Below are 18,535 nucleotides of genomic sequence, written 5' to 3'. Positions count from 1 at the left end.
GTCCACTTTCAGCTTGTTTAGAAATTGCACTGTACACACAGGTTTGTTGCCGAGATGAAAGGCCATGTTTAGCTGCGTTTGACTGCTCTTTGCCTGCACTTTCTCGTTACCTCTCAGTTTGTCTGTCTTTATCTTGTTGCTCACACTTTCCCTTTTTTTATTTACCAACTTAAAGCCCTGCATACTGAACACATGCAGCTTTCGTCCCAGTTCAGAAACTTTAATCCCACATTCATTCGTTCTTCAGCGGAAAATGAACCTTTGACGTGACAAAAAATGAAGGAGCCGATCCGTCGCTTTTAAATAAACGTATCAAATTTATTAAAGTTTGCCCAGAATTCGGCACGTTGGCGACCAATCATTTCGCAGAAATGACAAACCAAACAAACAAAGGATCGACCAATATGGCCATCTAATTACAATGTGTAAAAATGATAAATAAATAGAGAGCAGCACATGTAAGCAACAAAGTTACTGAAAACATAAATTATGATGAGTGAATGGCAAGAAATCAGTGATAACATCTGGAATACAAAAAAAAGGCTCCCAGCAGCTGACACACAGGAGACACCCTGTTAGGTAAATACAGTTTCAGTCAGTGAAAACATGTCTCGAGCAAAGCCATGATACAAGGCACATAATCCCTTTTACTGACAGATGATCTGTTATTGCAGTTGTGTGCTAGGAAAAAGAAACTATGGCATTTTCAGAATATACAGCAGAGATTTTTTTTTTATTCTGTTAGAAAGATTTGAGTACATTCCTCTCTGTAATATCAGGTTCATGAAATGTTATTTGGTGTCTGGTTTTTTTTTTGCTTTGTTTGTTTGTTTGTTTGTTTGTTTGTAAAGTCAATAAACGTGAGTCTCTGACCGTGACATCTGAAAAGATCAATGAGTGTCCTTGATTTTTGCAGATTGTGGCCAAGTTCTCTTTTTCAGCTTGTCTCCTTTCACCCGAACTCCTTGTAATGTCTCTAACGTCATTCTGGCGTCTGAAGAAGTGCAGCCCGGTCGAGCTGTCTGTGCTCTCTGCTCTGCTGCACTCGTGAAACCGACATGGAGTCGGTTATAGCCGGCCTTATGCGGGCTACCCGCTTCCTTCCTGAGGGGCGCTGCTGCACAGAAGTCCCCGCTGGCTTTAGAGAAGGTTTAAAGCCCCTTCCTGCCTCTGTATGACAGTGCAGAGGAAAGCAGTCTTCTTTAGGAGGCCACGCTCTCGCCCTCCCATGCTCTCGCCCTGTGGTGCTGTCTCACCCTCCACTTCTCCAGGAACAGGCGGGTTTTCAGCGCAGCCCTGAGCGCTGGAGGCGGTGCCCGTTTATCACTGTTGTTCTTCAACCTGTAGATAAAGGCATAAAGCCATTAGACATGCAAACCGGTGACTTTGCAGATTATGTAAAAAGCAGGTGTGTGAATTGGAGCAGTCAGTCAAACACATTCAAAACAAAGTTGTTACTCCTGAGTGGTTCGAGAAGATGGATGTTTGGAGTTTTATGATTCCAATTATTAATAAGTGAGAAAGTACAGACATGTGGCGCCGCAAACTTTGAGACATGACAGCACATGAACGCGGCTCCTTTACCCACACGGCTCCCACAGTTAAGCGACGTAAAGTGGCAGAGCTTACTCGAGGTGAATTCCACACGATCCTAGGAGTTTTATGGAATTTATAACGCAGCTCAGTCATCATAAGTTTCAAGGAATTCCTCGCTTGGGGGTTAATCTCTAAATTTCTGCTTCTGAACATGTGCTGGCTGTTTTTATCCTGCAGGCTCACGGGTGTTACGCTCACAAGAGCTGACATATTTCACGCTACAAAGGGACCTCGTGTTGCTGTGAGGTTGTACAGGGGCGAGTATAGAGGGTGGCCATGGGGTGGTGCACGGCCCCCTGCTGCCCCACCAGCATCAAAAGTGCTATTGGACTAGAATTGGACAAGAGTGTTAAAGCACTTTTAATTATGTATCTACAGCTTTTTACTTCTACTCCACTACATTTTAATACAAATATAGTACTATTTACTCTATTTAGTCATTTTTTTCAAAGCTTTAATTTAACTAATGGTGATTTTTAAATATGAATCAACTAAGAAATGTTGCTGTTATTATAAATTAATATACCCAGAAGTATTTAAATGATTTAAAATCATCACCAGCTGCAGGATGAAGTAACAAACAAGAATTATTACCCACAGTATCATATATATGATTCTGTGTAGGAAGTACTTTACTTTGAGTATATTTTGATGCTAAAACCTTGAGAATGTTAAGTAAGATTGTGACTTTTTCTTAAGTAAAGAGATCAAATGCTTGTTTCCACTGTGCCACTTTGTCCTGTGTTATTGCACAGGGCCACATGGGAGCATGAGAACAATGCCCTCTATAGATTTCAAATCAAATATTTTGATTTCTTTCTTCTTGTTCTTTGTCCTTCCAGTCCCTCCCTATTTAAAAAAAAATCCTTTTAATGTCCCTGGTTGTAATTGCCACTTTATTTTGCAAATACTGCGGCGTTTATCCCTCTTTAGTGCAAGCGTGTTGTTTTACCTCTTAATCCTGTCCGTGTCTGCTGCCAGCTTGTGTTTGCGCTGCGCCCCAGCACCGTCGTCGCCCCCGGGGGAGCGAATCACCACGTCGGCCGTTGTCTCATACCTGAGAGCGGGAGCAGAAACACGCGATGAGAACAGGATCACATTTCAGTTATTCATTTTCTACACAAAACCTGTCGCCACATGTGATGGAGACAATGCAGAACGACAGACTGGGAGCGTCTTTTGGTGTCACTGTCAGTAAATATGCTTTGGCTGTGTGAAGCGCACCTGAGGCGGTTTTCAGGCCGGCAGAAGTTCAGGCAGGTGTTGTCGTTTTCCCGGACACACTGGCAGCGAGCTACGCTCCTGGGTGCGCTGGAGTCCGCGAGCGCGCGCCGCGTCCGCGGAGCGTTGCCGAGTCCGTACGAGACCACGCGCCTGGATGCGACAGAGACACAGTTAGAATCATAAAACTAAAAGAGTCAAAAACTGAAAACTAAACATGCTTAAAAACATATCAGAAGACTGTTGAATGCGATTCAATTTTGTTGTTTCGCTTTCACGTGCAAAAATACAAATAATCGGAGATTGCTTAAAGAGAGTAAAAACGCATCATTTATCGCAAAACTTCGTCAAACATCAATCTAAGCGATTTACTTTCTCTTTACACGTGTTTACACGCTGCTGGAGACCACTAACCACACTTAAAAATACTTACTCAGGTGTGTTGACCCATATGATGTCCAGGTGGCAGAAATAGACGCACTCCTTGTCCTGGAACGATGCGCAGGAACAGCGTTTGGTCCGCACATGGCGCCCCTCTTTGACGGTGGAGGCAGTGAGCGCGTCTCCGGCGGGGGCCGACAGGACTGTAATTACAGCGTCGTTATCAAAACACAATCTACAAGCTATTAAACTAAAGAGAAGTTGAGACTAATCTGCATAACTGCAGGCTGGGGATGTTTTTGATTTGATTTGCTTTCACTCAGCATGGTGAGTGGTTTGCTCGGTGTTTACGGAATTTACGTAAAATTAAGTTTACAAGTGGTTGGAAAAAATCTCGCAAAAGTTACCTGTGGAGGAAATCCAGGAGTACATCACTGATAACACGGAAATCCAAACGTATATATCCATAGTTTGCAGTAAAGTAGTGCTGAAGAAAATGAATAATCCCTCAGAGGTGAGAAAACGAGCGTGTATCCCTCAGAGCGTTTCAGCGAGAGTCCTCGGAGATTCGCGCAGGAGCGCAGAAGCGTCGGTCTACAGTCTCTGTTGTCAGTGTGGGCCCACATGTGCAGCCCTTTGACTTTATAGTACAAGTGCTTCCCACCTCCCCTCCTCCCCCTGCAGCGCTGTACAGTTTTGTCCTTTGGCTTGTACCCAGACAATAATGTTTGTTAGCAGTTGGTCCCTGATAAGGGGCCGTGCAGGCCAAGTTGAGGAGTTTGAGATGCTTTGGTTCCAAGTTTGGGGGTGTGGGGAGTGTGGGGGGAGACTCCAGGCGAGTTAATGCGACCTGAGCCTTACTCATCTAGTGGTGCTCTGATTAGACAGCAGGTGGCAGTCTAGTGACAGCATTTCTGCTTTTGCAAATTCAAATTCACTGTAGACGTTTAATACATCAGCGTCAGAGGGGACTTGGGGCTATTTAGCAGAAATATAGCTGAAGCACACAGAACTACAATAAATGTTGATGCTTCACTTAAAGTGTATCAGCATGAGTTCTTTCTGAAAATTACTCAGTTTTTCCTGCATAAAAAAAATAAACCTCAATAAAGATGCCTTAGCCTTTTCTGAAAAATTAAAAAATGTCCCCAGGATTATAATAAAAACATGTTAACAGCCAGGCTTAATATTCTCAACAATTAAATACATAATGGAAGTTTTGATAAACAACAATAAGTAAGGCCTTGGTTCCCATACACGTGACTTGGTATTTAGTACTAAATATACCATTTTGTGCATTATCTGCACAAAAAGTGATGAGTGGAATTTAAAAGTGCCTTATGCCCTTTTTTAATGAGAGGATGAATTAATTTTTTAGCTTTATCTTATTTGTAGGCAACAACGGTCGCAACTGATGGTGACTAGGAGGCAAACTTTGTGAAGGGGAAAAGGAGTGGTTCCTTTTCTTGTGTGAAGCAGACAACAGGTACCTGCAGATTACCCATGACCCAAAGGGAGGTAGAGACTAATTAGAAACCATCATGAAAGGTACGTGTAGGTATGTAAGGTATGTGCCTTCAGCAGGATCAGAGATTCAGGTGATGGAGAGAAACTATATGGTTTTGGAGCTTTAAAAATAACAGCTGGCAAAAACGCTGTCAAGTCAAAGTATAGCAGGCATAATAATTTTACATTCTATTGATAACGAATGCACCGTATTGTGTCTGCAGTCAAGTGAAATAGTTCTTTCAAACTACAGCAGCATAACAGCTTAAAGACACAATTTGAAAAAAGCAGTGCCATCCATACTGGCGCAAAGGCTTTAAAGCAGTGAGTGTTGGTTCAGTCTCCAGCACTCTTTTTACTGCACCTCCCCAATAAATGCTACAAAAAAAAGCACCAGAACTTAGATAATGATCTCAACTTTTCTTTAGAATTGTAGTGTCTTAAATCTGACCTGTGATCTACACATTGGGGGAAAAAAACAACAAATTAAAGCACAAGAAAAGACCCAAAAAATTCAACTTTATTTTTATTAGTGTAAAAATTATTAGTCTAAAAATGTAAGTGTACCTTTTTTAAAATGACCTTACAATGAGTGAATATATACACTCATTGTAAACCTCTAACCATGAATACACCCACTCACTGACTAAACCTGTGAAAAACAGAGCAGCATGATCATTTTTAGTGGAAAAACTTTCTCACGTATTGTTTCATGACGGGAAAATAAACTCAAAGCAAGCTTAAATGGAGTATGAACCCGATTAGACCTCTACAGCACAATGCAATTTGTTTCTTCCTTCATTTCCTACTTCAATACACATATCAATATCTAAGACTGTGAAACAGTACAAAGTATTGTCCGCTACATCCACTTAATCACAGCTTCTAATAAGATATTCCAGCATTTTCTTAAGAAGCCAGCATGTGTTCGTATTGGGACTCGTGTCGTCCACTCTCTGTATAATCTGCACGGCTGCAGATCAAAATGTTGGTCTGCTTGTTCATGAGCTGGAAAAAAGAAGTGAGTTTAATGTGAGTCATTCTCTCTGTTCTTCACAGCATTGTTTGCCTGAAACAATACATTACATAACCGAAGCAAACAGCTTTTTCTGGGGTCCCTTTGGTCATGATTTTTGCCGGAGATTAAACATCTCAGCTGATAAGTATGGCCCAAATGGAGTGTCCTATTTACAGATTAATTGTAGTCGAATTCCACATATGACATGTTTGTAGTGTGTAGGGTATTTTGTGATTGTCTGTTGTCTTGCGTCACCCCTTGCGATCACAAGTTGGAGCAGACTACTTAATCTGATGGTTTCCCTCCATCACCAGTTGTAATAAACCGTGGAAACCGAGGGGTACTTCATTTTCAGACACACTTTGCTGTGGGCAGCAGTGGAAAATTGGTCTTGTTTGCATGTGTGTGCATGCCCATAGTGGAAAAGTCTTAGGTAAAGTATCCTGTCGTGCTCTGATGCCCCTACTCAGAAACTGGCCTCGAGAGTTTCCACTGGCTGGGAAAACAAGTTTGTCCAGGAAAGAAACAAAGCAGGGGAGCTGCACCACGAGCAGATTTGTAAGGTTTGGATTAAAAATTTTGGCACTCAAGTTTAAATCATGCATGGTGTGCTTAAGCCTTTAGAAACAGCCCAGGTTTTCTTCTGTTTTGGCTCTTTCGCTTCATCAGTGTAGCAGATCTTGACCTCTAGGGGTCTCTGTTTGCTTTGCTATAGCTTCACCCACAACAGCCAGCCCTGAGGGAGGAGGGGTGGGAGGATTAGTCTTCAGTGTGGATGGATGAGTCACCTTTCTGAATGGTGAAGAACAAGGTTATCACTGAAAACCTCTTAAGACGACAGGGAAGTTTTCCTCACTGAGGCCAGATTGCCATGTTTGAGCTCTCCATATCGTCACTTTGTTTTATTTGTATAAAATAAAATCAATTCGAAGTTTAGATCGAATTCTACTCGTTAAAATCAACAAATTGCAATATTTAGGGAATGTTTATCATTAAAGAGTGGTAGGATATGATACATTTAATTTAAAAAAAAGGAAAGAAAAAAAAGATTGAACTATGGTTCAAGATTGTTGCAGTATTTTTTCATCATTTAACACAGCCCAGTGAGCATGCTGATTTTCATTCTGCTCAGGTCTATGCAAAGGTTAGAACACAGAACAGTGCTGAAGCAAACGTGTGCAACATCATCTTTCTGAGAGGTAAGAAACTAAAGTCTGAACACTGAAAACAAACATAACCACCTACTTGTAATTTAAGAAGCTCCATTTTTGGCTCTGCAGAGCATATTTTCATGGTTTAAACTATTAAGATTAATATGTGTGCTTCACATGGCAGTTTGATGTAATTGCTTTGGGGCACCAGATATTAATGACACGCATTTAATGTGTTCATTTCGTAATGAAATCCCTTTGGGCAAGTGGGTTATTTTATTTGCAGTTGTAACAAACAGTTTGCTGCTCATTAATTCATCTTTCAGATCTTTTCCTGTTTGGTCTGCAAAACTTTCCGAGTTTTAAAATAAAGTCGAAAAACCCTAAAAACCAAGCTTATCATTGCAAATCCAGTTCTGTTTTAAAACATAAGCTTTAAAGTATTTCCAGGAAATGTAATTGATTTATTTATTGTTAGACTGAAACACTCCACCTGTCACCTGTAACCGATTCACAAGTCTGACACAAAAATTGTCTAATGACAATCTTGCTCTAGTAATGGCTACAAGTCTGAGAAGACCAATAATAATTCATGTAACTGAGTCACCCGTAAGATGAGGGTAACATGAAGTGTAAAGTGTACGTTAAGATCCATTTTTCACTAACTGGAGCATTTCTGATGTGGCTTCATTAACTATACATCCATAGTGTAGTGGTTTACACATTTGCCTAACACGTGAAGGCTCCAAATTCCTCTGCGGTGGGATCAGGTGTTAAATAAATAAATAAATCTGCCAAATCAAACATGTGGAGCTACCTGCTGTGATGAAAGTAGCTTTTATTAAAGAAGCAAACTAAAGTCTACATTTAATGACAGGAGTGTGTTTTTCTGGCTCATTTCCATCAATTTCCAGTATATAAAAGCACAGCCTGTAAACTGATGTTTACTGTTGGAAATGAGTGAGGTTTGCAGGTGTTCAGAGGGACGAATAGCCTCCTTTTTAATGCAGTAAGTGTTTAATCAATCAAGTATAAGACAGTTTAAAGGTTTATAAACAATTTTTTTTACTGATACAGTTAAGAATATTGATACAGCAATGTAAAGCTACCATAATGCACATACCTATGGACTTATGGGTCATAATGGGCACTAGATGGATTATAATAAATAGTTGAACACAACATCTGTACACAGAAACATTGCCCGATAATCCATAGAAATGTACATATACAAGTACAACATTTATAATTCCATAAATTTACGAATGACGAATCCTCCAGAATAAAATTGATATCATCCAGTATTATGGTTCTTTTTTATTTTTTTGAATTAAACACAAGCATTGACTGAATTTATAAGGAATTATGTACAGATTCCTAAACAAGAAACTCCATAAAGGCACAATTGTCTATACAACATGTACAAAAAGAAAAGAAAAAAAACTGTCTGGAGCTGACAATTTGGAAAAGAAAAAATTAAATGATTGGTCATCATCATCATCATCATCATCATCATAACTGTCATATGATTGCACGTACAATATGAATGTCAGCATCTGTGCTTTGAAAGGTGATTTGCTGAGAAACAAACCCCTGAAAAGTGTTTTCAGTCTTACAAAGTGACAAGAATTACAAAAGGAGAAGAAGTGTTTCCACTTGAGGGTTTCAGGTGGCAATGACCAGTCGGTCTTCATCGTCACTGGAGGCCTCGTTATAGTCTTCAACTACCTTCTGCCAGCTGGTCACTGGTGGCGGTCGTAGAGGTGCAGGATCACCAGCTCCTTCAGCTGCAGGCTGTTTGGGGCTTCTTGCTTGACTCTCAGGAGCTGGTGATGGATTCTGCTGGAGGGATTTTTCTCGTTCATCCCTCGCCACAGTCTGTGTGAGCTCTGCTCCACTGTTACCTCTGGGGCTAGCCCTGCTGCCTGAGGTCAGTTCTGGAGAGGAGCTGACCTTAAAAGGGGTGGGTGGTGAACCAAGCCTGTGTTCACCATGAGGTGGCTGTGTTCCCAGAGCTTCAGGGCTTCCCTGCCTCTCAGAGGACCCGGGGAGGGGACTGAGGGTGGACAGAGGGCTGAGCGAAGGAATGATGGCAGGCAGGGCAATATTTACTATTTGCAGGCCTGGGACGTGTGTCTGCGGCCCAGTGCCGCTTTGGGAGGTGGGGTTGGCAGTTAAAACCTGCACTCCGAGGGCAGCATTGAGGGTGAGGCCTTGCTGGGGCAGCAGCTGTGTGGATGCCAGGCCTGTATTGGTCAGTCCCATGAGGTTAAGTGTTTCCAGACCCACTGGCTGGATCGTTTGAGCCTGCAGGCCAGTAACCTGCCCTAGAGGGAAGCAGGGTACAACACTGCTGATTGGTTCCTGGACCACAAGTGGCTGAGTTGGCAAGCTCTCCGTTTGGGGTGGAGTGTTGGGAGCTGGCAACGGGCTCGTGTTTCGATGAATGACGCTCAAAGCTGGGATGGTGAGCTGGACGGGGCCTGCCTGGATTGGCACAAAGGTAGAATAAGCCGCCAGGCCAGCAGGGACCAGCTGGATCCCCCCAACTGGAACCATACTGTAAGAGGAGCGAGACGGCTGCTGAGAGTGCAGGGGCAGGTGACTGAACAGGTGAGTCTGGGTCTCTGCTCCCGGTGTTTGTGATACACCCTGTAGGGGGAAGTGTGAAGGAACTTGAGAACCAAAGGAGGAAGTCTGTGTGCCCCGGTCCACTGGTATACTTGACTCACTGGTTGCCACAGCAGGAGACACAGAGGTGTCCTGTGAAAGGAAAAAAAATATCGTCACTTCTTGACATTATTTTGGCAAAACCCAAGTTTAGAAGATATCTGGATGAGTCCAGTAGACCTATAGGATTATTCACCTTTGCTCAGAGAATTCAGAGGAGTTTTGTGGAAGTGCCTTGCATGCAGGAGTCAAAGTAAGGGTATGGATAGGAAAGAAGGGAAGCAGACAGGGAGGGATGGAGGGGGACACATGGAGAAAATAAGGGTCTCACCTGGCCTATTTTGGAGCCCTTGCCTTGCACTGGGGGACTAGGGGGCACATCAAAGTCTGGGTAGTCGATGGACATCTGCCTGCAGGGTGACACTGGGCTCATCATGTGCACCGACTCTGTGTCTGAGGTGTAGGACTCTGATGTGGTGGCAACAGGTGGAGGAGAGTGAAGGAAAGCCATTTGACTGCAGCAGGACCCCGAATGCTTGCTCAGGAACACGGGGCTCATCATGGGGACAGATTCGGAGTATGTTGTGTGGGATTCGGGAACTGGAGGCTGGGACAGAGGGAGGGAGATGGAGCTGATCGACATCTGGGCTAGGAGTGCGCTAGGAGGGACGTCAGCCTCTTTGGAAGAGATGTGCTGCGGGCTTGCAGACACAGAAGGATTGGTAGAGAGTCCCGACTCTGCCTGGCTGTCCTCCTCTTCCTCCTCGTTGTCATCATTCTCCTCATCATCAGGACCATCGGAGTCATCTCCATCTGAATCTTGGCGGTCAGCACTGCTCACCTGACTGCGGTCTCCTGCCGAGGAAATACGTGAGAAGAAAAATTGAATCCTTGTCTCTGAAATCTGCTGTACTTACACGTCATCACAGCTAGAAAAAAAACTCATTCACTGAATAACTTTGATTATCATCCAAGATTTCTTTCTTAAAGTGAGAAAAAACAGCACTGAAAATCCCGCTACTCGTGGATGTTTTGTACTGCTGCTGCAGTGTTTCACACCCTACACCACCATACGCCCCTGAGCTCCATCACAGGCAGAGGAGGAAAAACAAATAAGCTGTTAGAGACTTGGACCACAGAATGTTTTCAGGCAGCCTCTCTCTCCCTCTCTTTTTTTCTAAAATTAGATGCAGCAATTTCCTCTTTCTAAACGCTGTGCATGTCGCCCACATGCGCTTTGAGTTAAGAGGAAGAAGCTGCATTTAGAATTTCTAATTAGACTGTGGCAAAGCCATTGATCGACATAGCAACAGAGCACAAGCAGGGACACTCCATGTTTTATATTTCATGCCATTAAACTATTAAAAGAAGGGCAATCCTGCTGTTAGAAATCAAAGCTGACTGTATAAGTAAATCTGAATTAAGTCAATATTATATATGCAACTGTATGTAGTAATACAAAACTCATATTTTACAGACAAACTGTTCATCTTATAGAAGTTATGGCTTTTGTGCAATTCCCTCAAGGAAAACCCCGAGGAGCAAAGCACCGTACCAGAGTCCTCAGCATCCTGATCGTCAATTAGACCGTCAGGCACCCCCATCTCCATGCACTTCTTACTGTGGGCCTTGGATTTCATGTGCTTGGTCAGATTGCCTATAACAAAAAGGGAGGCAATGAGGTCTTACGGGTGGGTAGAGCTTGAACAATAGCACAGAAGGAGTTTATGTAAGAGTATGCGGTCTTTGGGAAAGCTCTATGTAAAGGGTGAGTAACTGATAAAGACATTTTTAAATGAACGTGGGTTGCTGACACCAAGTACTGTTCTGCAGTGTCGCGTGGGTAGGCAAGTTCGATAAAGAATGGTGAATCATACTGTCTTGGTTTAAGAGATGGTGGAATAACATTTTTAATTTCACAGCTTGTAAAAGGAAAGAGTAAATTCTTTCAGTTCCTGTGTGTTACAGATACAGAGTTTGATATTGCAAAATCAGGCGTGAGAAAGAGCTATAACTTTTAAAGACATTAACAGAACTACATTTGTTCCTGTTTATACGAGGCTGCACTAATTATCAAAAGACAAGGCAAATGCAAAATCATACATGCATGTACTGCATTTAAAAGGGACTTATTCAGCTGCATTGTACGAACTATAATCACATGGCTTTAACACTCACCTTTCGTCTTAAAGGAGAAATTGCAGTGGACACAATGGTACGGCCGGACATCAGAGTGAGTACGGATGTGTTTGCGCAGCATGCTCGGCTTCTTGCAGCGAATCCCACATTCCTCACAGATGTATTTACCTCGCCCACGGCCACGTACATAAACATACTCCTCGTTAGATTTGTACCTGTGGGTTTGAAATGTAACCATGAGCACAAAATCTAACATAATGTTGCTAACATTTTGAATATAATCAGATTGTTCTGTTTCATACCCGCCATCAAATATTTTGATTCGCCTCGGTTCTGTTGTAGTGACCAAGTCCTTGTCTGAATCGTTGCTGGCTTGAGTCTCTGGCTGCACTTTACTTTTGGTTTCAACTGATACAGACTTTTGGGTTACTGGCAACTGCAGGAAAAAGATGATATTTTTGGATGTGACTCAAGAAACAAGTCATCATTACAACATTATGATATTTCAGACTTTGCAGAAAGTTAGTCTTACCCTGGGCATGACATCCTTCAGCTTGCCTGAGTAAGACAAGATGTCCGATTTCCCACTTGTTTTTATGGCTGATGTGTAGTGTATTTTCTTGGAGCTCTGCTTGGAGTCAAACAAAGACATGACCACCTTGGTAGGCAACCCCAGTGGGTTAGGGTTGTTGGGTTTGGCTGTCCAGGTAGCGTATGCTGAAGTCTTCAGGTCGGTCTGTTGAACATGGAGAGGTTTCCTTTTCATCAAAAAACACCATGTGAAAGTGGTGGTGGTCTTCAGGCTGGGGAAAGACAGGCGGTGGCTGTCTTTTGTGTTAACCACAGACACAGATGTGGTCAATTTCACTTGACCACCGTGGAAACTGGAGGGCCTAATTGGGGATTTGGCTGGAGTCCACCTCTGTTCCTCAGCTTTTTCTTGAGGCTTCAGATTGTTGTTGGCTGGCATGGAGGTTCCCTGGCTACCAAGTGTAGTATTCAGGATAGGGCCTGTCTCTTCATGAATAACAGTTATTGTATCTTTTTCTATCCCAGCACCATCAGGTGACATAGGTTTAACATCATCAGTAGCCTCTGAGTCCTTCTCCCCATCTGACTTAACCTGGGGCAGAGGTGGGGCCTCCGTCTCAATGGGACTGTCCACTGGTTCAGTTGTGCACACCTGCCTAACGAGTGTCAGCTTCCGTTGTCGGGTCACCTCTGACATCTTGGAATTAAGATAATTGACTGATCGTCCATCGGTGAGGCAGGCCACACCATGCTCATCTTTAGCTCGTTTTTGGTGCTTTTCCATGTAGATGTCCAAGCTGTTTGCAGGTGACAACATTCGTTTGCTTGATGCAGTGGGTTCCTGCTGCGGGCATAGTGTTACTGATGCCAGTTTCTGCGTGCAATGTAAAGACCCAAGAGGAGTTTGTTCTACAGTGCGGTTATGAGGGCCTCCTGTCTGAGCTTGAGTCCTATCTTTCTTTGCAGTTGTTACAACACGAAAATCACTTTCCACACTGGGAGTCGACGACAGACTATTTTTATTGGGCACAGAGTGAGCAGGGTGGATCTGCTCGTGAGTTATCAAGATCTGTGGTAGTGGTACAGCACTTCCTTGGGTTTGATCAAATGATTCTCTTCGCTGTTCACCCGACAAAACAACCGTCTGTGTTTTACTGTCTGCAGCCTGTTGACTGGGTTGAGCTACATACAAATTTTGGATTACATCAGATGATTTTGAAATGCTCAAAATCGGATTGGCAATTGGTATTGTTAAAACTGGCAGGGCTATCTGAGCTCCCTGTGTGCCAGAGAAGGAAAAGGTTTGGCCTGTTCTCAGAGCTGGACACTGTAGTTGGTATTTGGGCACAAAATGTTTTTTTTCTTCTGTGTCAGCTGGTTTGTTTTGGATGTTCTCTCGACAAACCAAGATCTGGTTTAGTGGTTGTTGTATCTTTTGGCAAATTTGAACCCTTGATGTTTGGTGCCAAGGATGTGGAAGGCCATGGACTTGAGGCTGCTGAGTTGGGCTACCCAAATTAATGCTCTGCACCATTTGCTCATTCTTTTGCAGTGGTGGTTCTTCTGTGTGCAGGACAAAGGGCTGAGGCACTGCGCGCCTGCTAGTAATGTGAATCTGCTGGGGTCTGTTCTGAGTGAAAGAGCTAACATTTCCAATGAGAGGTTTATCTAAAGGTGCGGCAGCTTTCCTAACAGGTTGCTGACTTTCAGGTCCAATTTTTAAAGACATCTGCCGAACTAATGGCCCCCGTCTCCTTTCAATTAGTGGCACCTGGGAAAGTTGGGAGAGTTGTCCACTTTTTGGCTGTCCAGCAGGTGACAGAGATCTACTTGGAGATACATTGCCAGAGTCAAAGGATTTGCTGCGGTAGTCACATGAAATCTCCACAGAGGGTTGAGTACAAGTGATCTGTTCAGATGCGGCACGCCTCATCATTCCAGGCACACCAAGGGTGTTGAAAGCTGTTGGCAAACACTGAGTCTCGGGCATTTTACCAACGCACTCTCCTCGAGAAGGACTCTCCGATCTAGATGGCTCATCTCTGTCAAAAGAGGCTGAGATGCTGGAGCCGCGAGAAAGACTGCTGTCCCTGCTGAGGCTTCGTGAGAGGCTCGATTCAAAACTGGATTCGCCCGATGAATGATCCATTTGAGCCAGACGAATTCTCTTCTTCTTAGGGGGAAGTTTCTCTGCTGGGAGCTTTGACAAACTCTCACTTCTCTGAGGCCAGCTGAACTGATCTGCAGGTTTATCTGCTGGTTCAGCAGTCTGTGTTTCATGTTCTCTGTCCGGTTCCACTGTGACTAAAATCTCAGGAACTTGAATGTTATTTTGACGAACAAGGCGGGACTGATGGATAGGAGTAGAGTGTTCACCAACTGGTGCCACTGTCCTATCAGTGCACTGCTCCTTTCTTTGTTTTCCATAATCCGTGCTCTTAGGTTTTGATATGGTTTCATGGTAACCATCAGTTAAGACACCAGATGCCGCATCTGATTTGGGTTTGTTCAGGGGATCCTTCTCCATGCTATCAACAGGAGAGATCCTGTCAATAGACTCTGTCTCAAAGGAATTGGGTCTGCTGAGAGAGTTGGTGTGTCTGATGACTGAAGTGCCGCTGCCTTGCCTTTGCAAGTCTCCTTTAGCAGGGGTACTGATCTGGGTCTCTCGTATTGGCGAAAGTCTGGAATCTGGAGAATTAATGCCTCTTGCTACAAGCTGTATCTGAGGTAGCTTTGGCTGGTTGATTTTGGGTTGTATATCTACTATTACAGCATGGTGAGGAAAATTCCTGTTTGCCAGAACTGCTGGTAGCTCAAAACTAACAGAGCAAGGTGCACTAGTATCAGTTGGAGACTGATCATCCTCATCACCAACACTTTTCATTTTCCTCCTCTTCCTGAATGATGTCTGTTGATCAAGTACCCCTGGCCCAGTTGTGGTTGCTCCTGCTATGGGCTGCTGTAAATTAACATGAAAAACATCTTGGTCAGTTTCTTTGGCAGCCATTGGTTTGTTTTTTGGACCATGAAGTTCAGAGCAGTAGAATTTCTTGTGAGTTTCAAAGTTCTCTAACTTTCTGTACCGGTTACGACACGTTTCACACTCATACATCGTGCCTTTAGTCTGCTGAGGTTTTCTGTTTCTTTCCTGACTGTGTTCAAAAGACCTGCTTCTTTGCATGTGCTCTGCAGAATTGCTTTGTCCGATATAGCCCTCATCCATGGAGCGAACAGAGGGGAGACCATGTCTCTCATTGTGGGAAAAGTCCTCTACTGCTATTTGTCTGACCAAGGTACGAGAATGCATTGCAGGATTTGGGGTTGATGGAGCTGATGAAAATACATCGTCATTTAGTGCACTAATTTTGTCATCACATGACTGGCTGCTGCGCAAAGGATGGGGGACAGCAGCAACATTAAGGGGAAGAGCAGTGTGTCCTGGTGTAGTAGGCATAGAGTTGCTCCTTGTTATTGGCAAACAATCCATCGGTGGGTATTGGGGGGGTACAGAAAGAAGAAATACTGGCTTTGATTTATCTGTGGGAGTGAATGGAGATTTGGGGATGTCTGAGCTGGAACTTGACCTTCTTCCCATTGGTTTAAGATCAAACTGAAAAGAGTCTTTAAATATGTATGACTTCGGGGAGTCTATGCTACCTCTCCTTGAAAGAGAGGTCCTCCTTGGCTTTACACTGTCCAGCTGCTTGTTGTCAACTACTATCTCATTATCAGATATCAACTTTGTAATTCGTTCTTCTAAAGAGCGTGCACTGGCTTCTAATCGTGGACGCATTTGTCCGTCTATCGCCCTTGGTCTCTGCTCATGTGCTACATGCATGACTGAGGCAACCACAGGAGGGACATTAGGAAGAGTGTTCTTGGCAATATCAACATCTACTGGTGGAGTTATCTTTACAAATGGACTGGGTGGACTCATGGCCTGATCAGCACTTTCAGAACGTGAGAAGTAACCTGAATCAGTGCTTCCCAAACTACGTGGACTAAGTAGACACTTAGGCTGTTGCTGCTGAGAAAAGTCTGTTGCTTGTTGCCGCTGAAGCTGAGCGTGCCCACTTAACAGTGGAGACTTGCAGTGTTGGTCTTCATCTTCACTGACGGTTTCTAGTAAGGGATTTGCACCATCCACCCCTTTCAGCGATGACAAGACTGTGATATTCGATCTCAGACTGGCAGTCTGGAAGTCTCGTTGTCGTTGTGCAGCAGCTTGCTCAGGTGCTGCTCCTGTAACTCTCGGACTATCCGCTCTCAGAGGGGAGACATTAACTGGGTACACAACAACTTTTGGGAGTGCAGCTGTTACTTTAGGCTCGTGAGCTCTCTGAGCTGGGGATGATTTGACTGAGTCAGAAACACCGGATAAGTCCACTTCCCCATGGTTGGCTTGTGTTCCACCTGCACTCAGTAAACTGTTTTCAGACAAAGCAGCCACGCTGCTCTGTGACGAGTCGGGGTCTAAGTCGGCAGTGCTACCTTCCTCATCGCTGTCTCCACTCTCCTCTGCCTCTGAATGTGTTCCTGTGGTTTTGTCAGACTCTTGAGATAGCGATCCACCTCCTGATTCGGAGCGTGCAATGAGACCCAGTTTTATGGCATGAGCATGTGATTTCTTGTGTTTGTACAAGTTGCTCTTGGTTTTGAATGAGAAGCCACAAGTAACACAGGGATATGGCCTTTCTCCTGTGTGAGACCTGATGTGTTTGAGCAGCACACTGGGTTTTGCACATGCCCGGTTGCAGTATTCACAAACGTACTTTCCTGGTTTTTTAGGCTTTTGGTCCTTGGAAACCTGTTCAGCACCAAAGGTCATAACAGTGGTCATCTGAACTTGGTTGCTGCCTGGTGTAACTGGGACCTGAATACTGCTGGGAACACTGGCTGAGAGGGACTGGCATGTGTGCACAACTGGTGGTTGGCTTTGTGGCAAAGCACTTGAGCCAGAGGGAACAGGAGCATGAGTTATAGTAGATGGTCCTGCATTAAAGTTTATGTGCAAGCTAGGATTTTCTGGATTGGAAGCAACGGGCATAAAATGCGGTGTAGCAAGGGGAGCGGTACCCTGTGGAGCTGTTTGTAGATTTCCCTGTATTGGCGCTGCAATGCCAATGACATTGCCCTGTTTGTCAATATAATAGGTCTGCATATGGGAAGGTTGGGCCTGGAGACCAACATTGACACCTGGCATTGCTGTGATTTCACCACTGGCTTTACCGATGGCTGTGACCTGCATCGAGGCTTTCCTCTCAGCCAGTGTGCTAAAATCAGGCTCCATGGCCTTAAGTAGAACATCAAGTGGAGCGCTGTTGGCGTAAGGATCTCCGTCAAAGCTGGAGTCTTGGCTTTTGCTTTCTTTAGGCTTTAGAGTTCCTTTAGCAGTAATCAGAGTGTCCTCCTCACCAGCTGTGAGCTCAAGCGATGGTGGCCTAGAAGATGATTTTTCCTGCTTCAGCCTTTCAGCCTCAGCAGAAAATGACCCCTTGTCAGGGGACGCTGCAACTGGTTGAGCATACTTTTGGTCACTTTCTCCACTGGGCGATGTTGAAAGATTGTGGGAAGGACTGTTGGAGGAGGAGGAGCAAGAATGTGGAGTTTCCTTGGATGAAGATCCTCGGAGAGCAGATTCAGCAGATGTTTTTGACTGCAGGGGCTTCTTCACTGGAGATTTTGGAATTTTCTTTAGCTGATTCTCTGCAACAACCTTCTTCCTCTTAAGACCCTTTATGCTGTCCGCATTTCTTCGACTGCTGTCAGATAGCCCTGTGGAGACAGAGACAACAATAATTAAGGTGGTATAATAACCATTTCCTTCATCTCCTCTCTTCCAGTGCTACCACAAGGAGTTAGCACAAACGACATTATTGAAAAAATTAACTTCTACTGCTGACAACCTTGGCTTATAAAATGAGTTTAAATGTAATCTCTATTGGACACAGGAAATAACTCTAATGCCATTTTGAAAATCATGTTTTTCGTATAACTAACTCTTCTTGTTCCATGAAACTAAAATAAAAATGCACACAGGAAAAGAAAAAGATCAACAGCTCACACACTACAGTGCTTCTGTTTTACCCCTTTATAGCACATGAAGAATGTTTGAAACACACTTTAATCTCAATACCAGCACCATCTTCCAACTGGAAACAATAAAACAAGTAGACTGCAGTCTATTAAAATTACTGACTGTTCTGTTTTTGCTTTATTTCCCACTATTTAAATAAATTAACTACTTTTACTATTAATTCTGTACTATATAAGCTGTGTTATCTCCAGTGACAAATTTAGTGACAAATAGTGACACTAT

The 18,535-nt window shown here is 43.8% G+C and overlaps 2 protein-coding genes across 4 annotated transcripts in view; both read right to left on the bottom strand.

The window, feature by feature from the left end:
• Window positions 1-299: 299 nt before the first annotated feature.
• Window positions 300-3,798, bottom strand: edn1 (endothelin 1). Its single transcript, XM_005739721.1, has 5 exons — window positions 3,606-3,798; window positions 3,251-3,401; window positions 2,821-2,970; window positions 2,549-2,653; window positions 300-1,341 (listed from the first exon to the last, which is right to left on the bottom strand). The coding sequence occupies exons 1-5, from the start codon at window positions 3,664-3,666 to the stop codon at window positions 1,203-1,205; spliced, it is 606 nt and encodes a 201-aa protein (XP_005739778.1). The 5' UTR covers window positions 3,667-3,798; the 3' UTR covers window positions 300-1,202.
• Window positions 3,799-8,337: 4,539 nt separating this feature from the next.
• Window positions 8,338-18,535, bottom strand: part of hivep1 (HIVEP zinc finger 1) — a 65,097-nt gene continuing 54,899 nt past the window's right edge. For all 3 annotated transcript variants that reach the window (XM_005739720.2, XM_013912575.1, XM_013912576.1), the window contains 6 exons: window positions 12,215-17,991; window positions 11,985-12,118; window positions 11,722-11,897; window positions 11,099-11,200; window positions 9,875-10,398; window positions 8,338-9,636 (listed from right to left, as the gene is read on the bottom strand). In XM_005739720.2, coding sequence (XP_005739777.1) covers window positions 8,539-9,636; window positions 9,875-10,398; window positions 11,099-11,200; window positions 11,722-11,897; window positions 11,985-12,118; window positions 12,215-17,991 — 7,811 coding nt within the window. In that variant the 3' untranslated portion in view covers window positions 8,338-8,538. The remainder of the gene's footprint in view (window positions 9,637-9,874; window positions 10,399-11,098; window positions 11,201-11,721; window positions 11,898-11,984; window positions 12,119-12,214; window positions 17,992-18,535) is intronic.

Source organism: Pundamilia nyererei, unplaced genomic scaffold, assembly GCF_000239375.1.
Source record: "Pundamilia nyererei isolate P.nyererei 1_Seehausen unplaced genomic scaffold, PunNye1.0 scaffold00093, whole genome shotgun sequence".
NCBI classification, from domain to species: domain Eukaryota; kingdom Metazoa; phylum Chordata; class Actinopteri; order Cichliformes; family Cichlidae; genus Pundamilia; species Pundamilia nyererei.
The sequence above is the reverse complement of the archived record's forward strand: the minus strand, read 5'-3'. Positions and strand labels throughout refer to the sequence as shown.

Excerpts from the sequence above, each read along its gene's own strand:
- edn1 (XM_005739721.1), bottom strand. The coding sequence starts at position 3,666 with ATGGATATATACGTTTGGATTTCCGTGTTATCAGTGATGTACTCCTGG. Across the intron at positions 3,402-3,605 it reads CTCCTGGATTTCCTCCACAG|TCCTGTCGGCCCCCGCCGGA; the intron begins GTAACTTTTGCG and ends CTGTAATTACAG. Across the intron at positions 1,342-2,548 it reads GACACGGACAGGATTAAGAG|GTTGAAGAACAACAGTGATA; the intron begins GTAAAACAACAC and ends CTTTATCTACAG.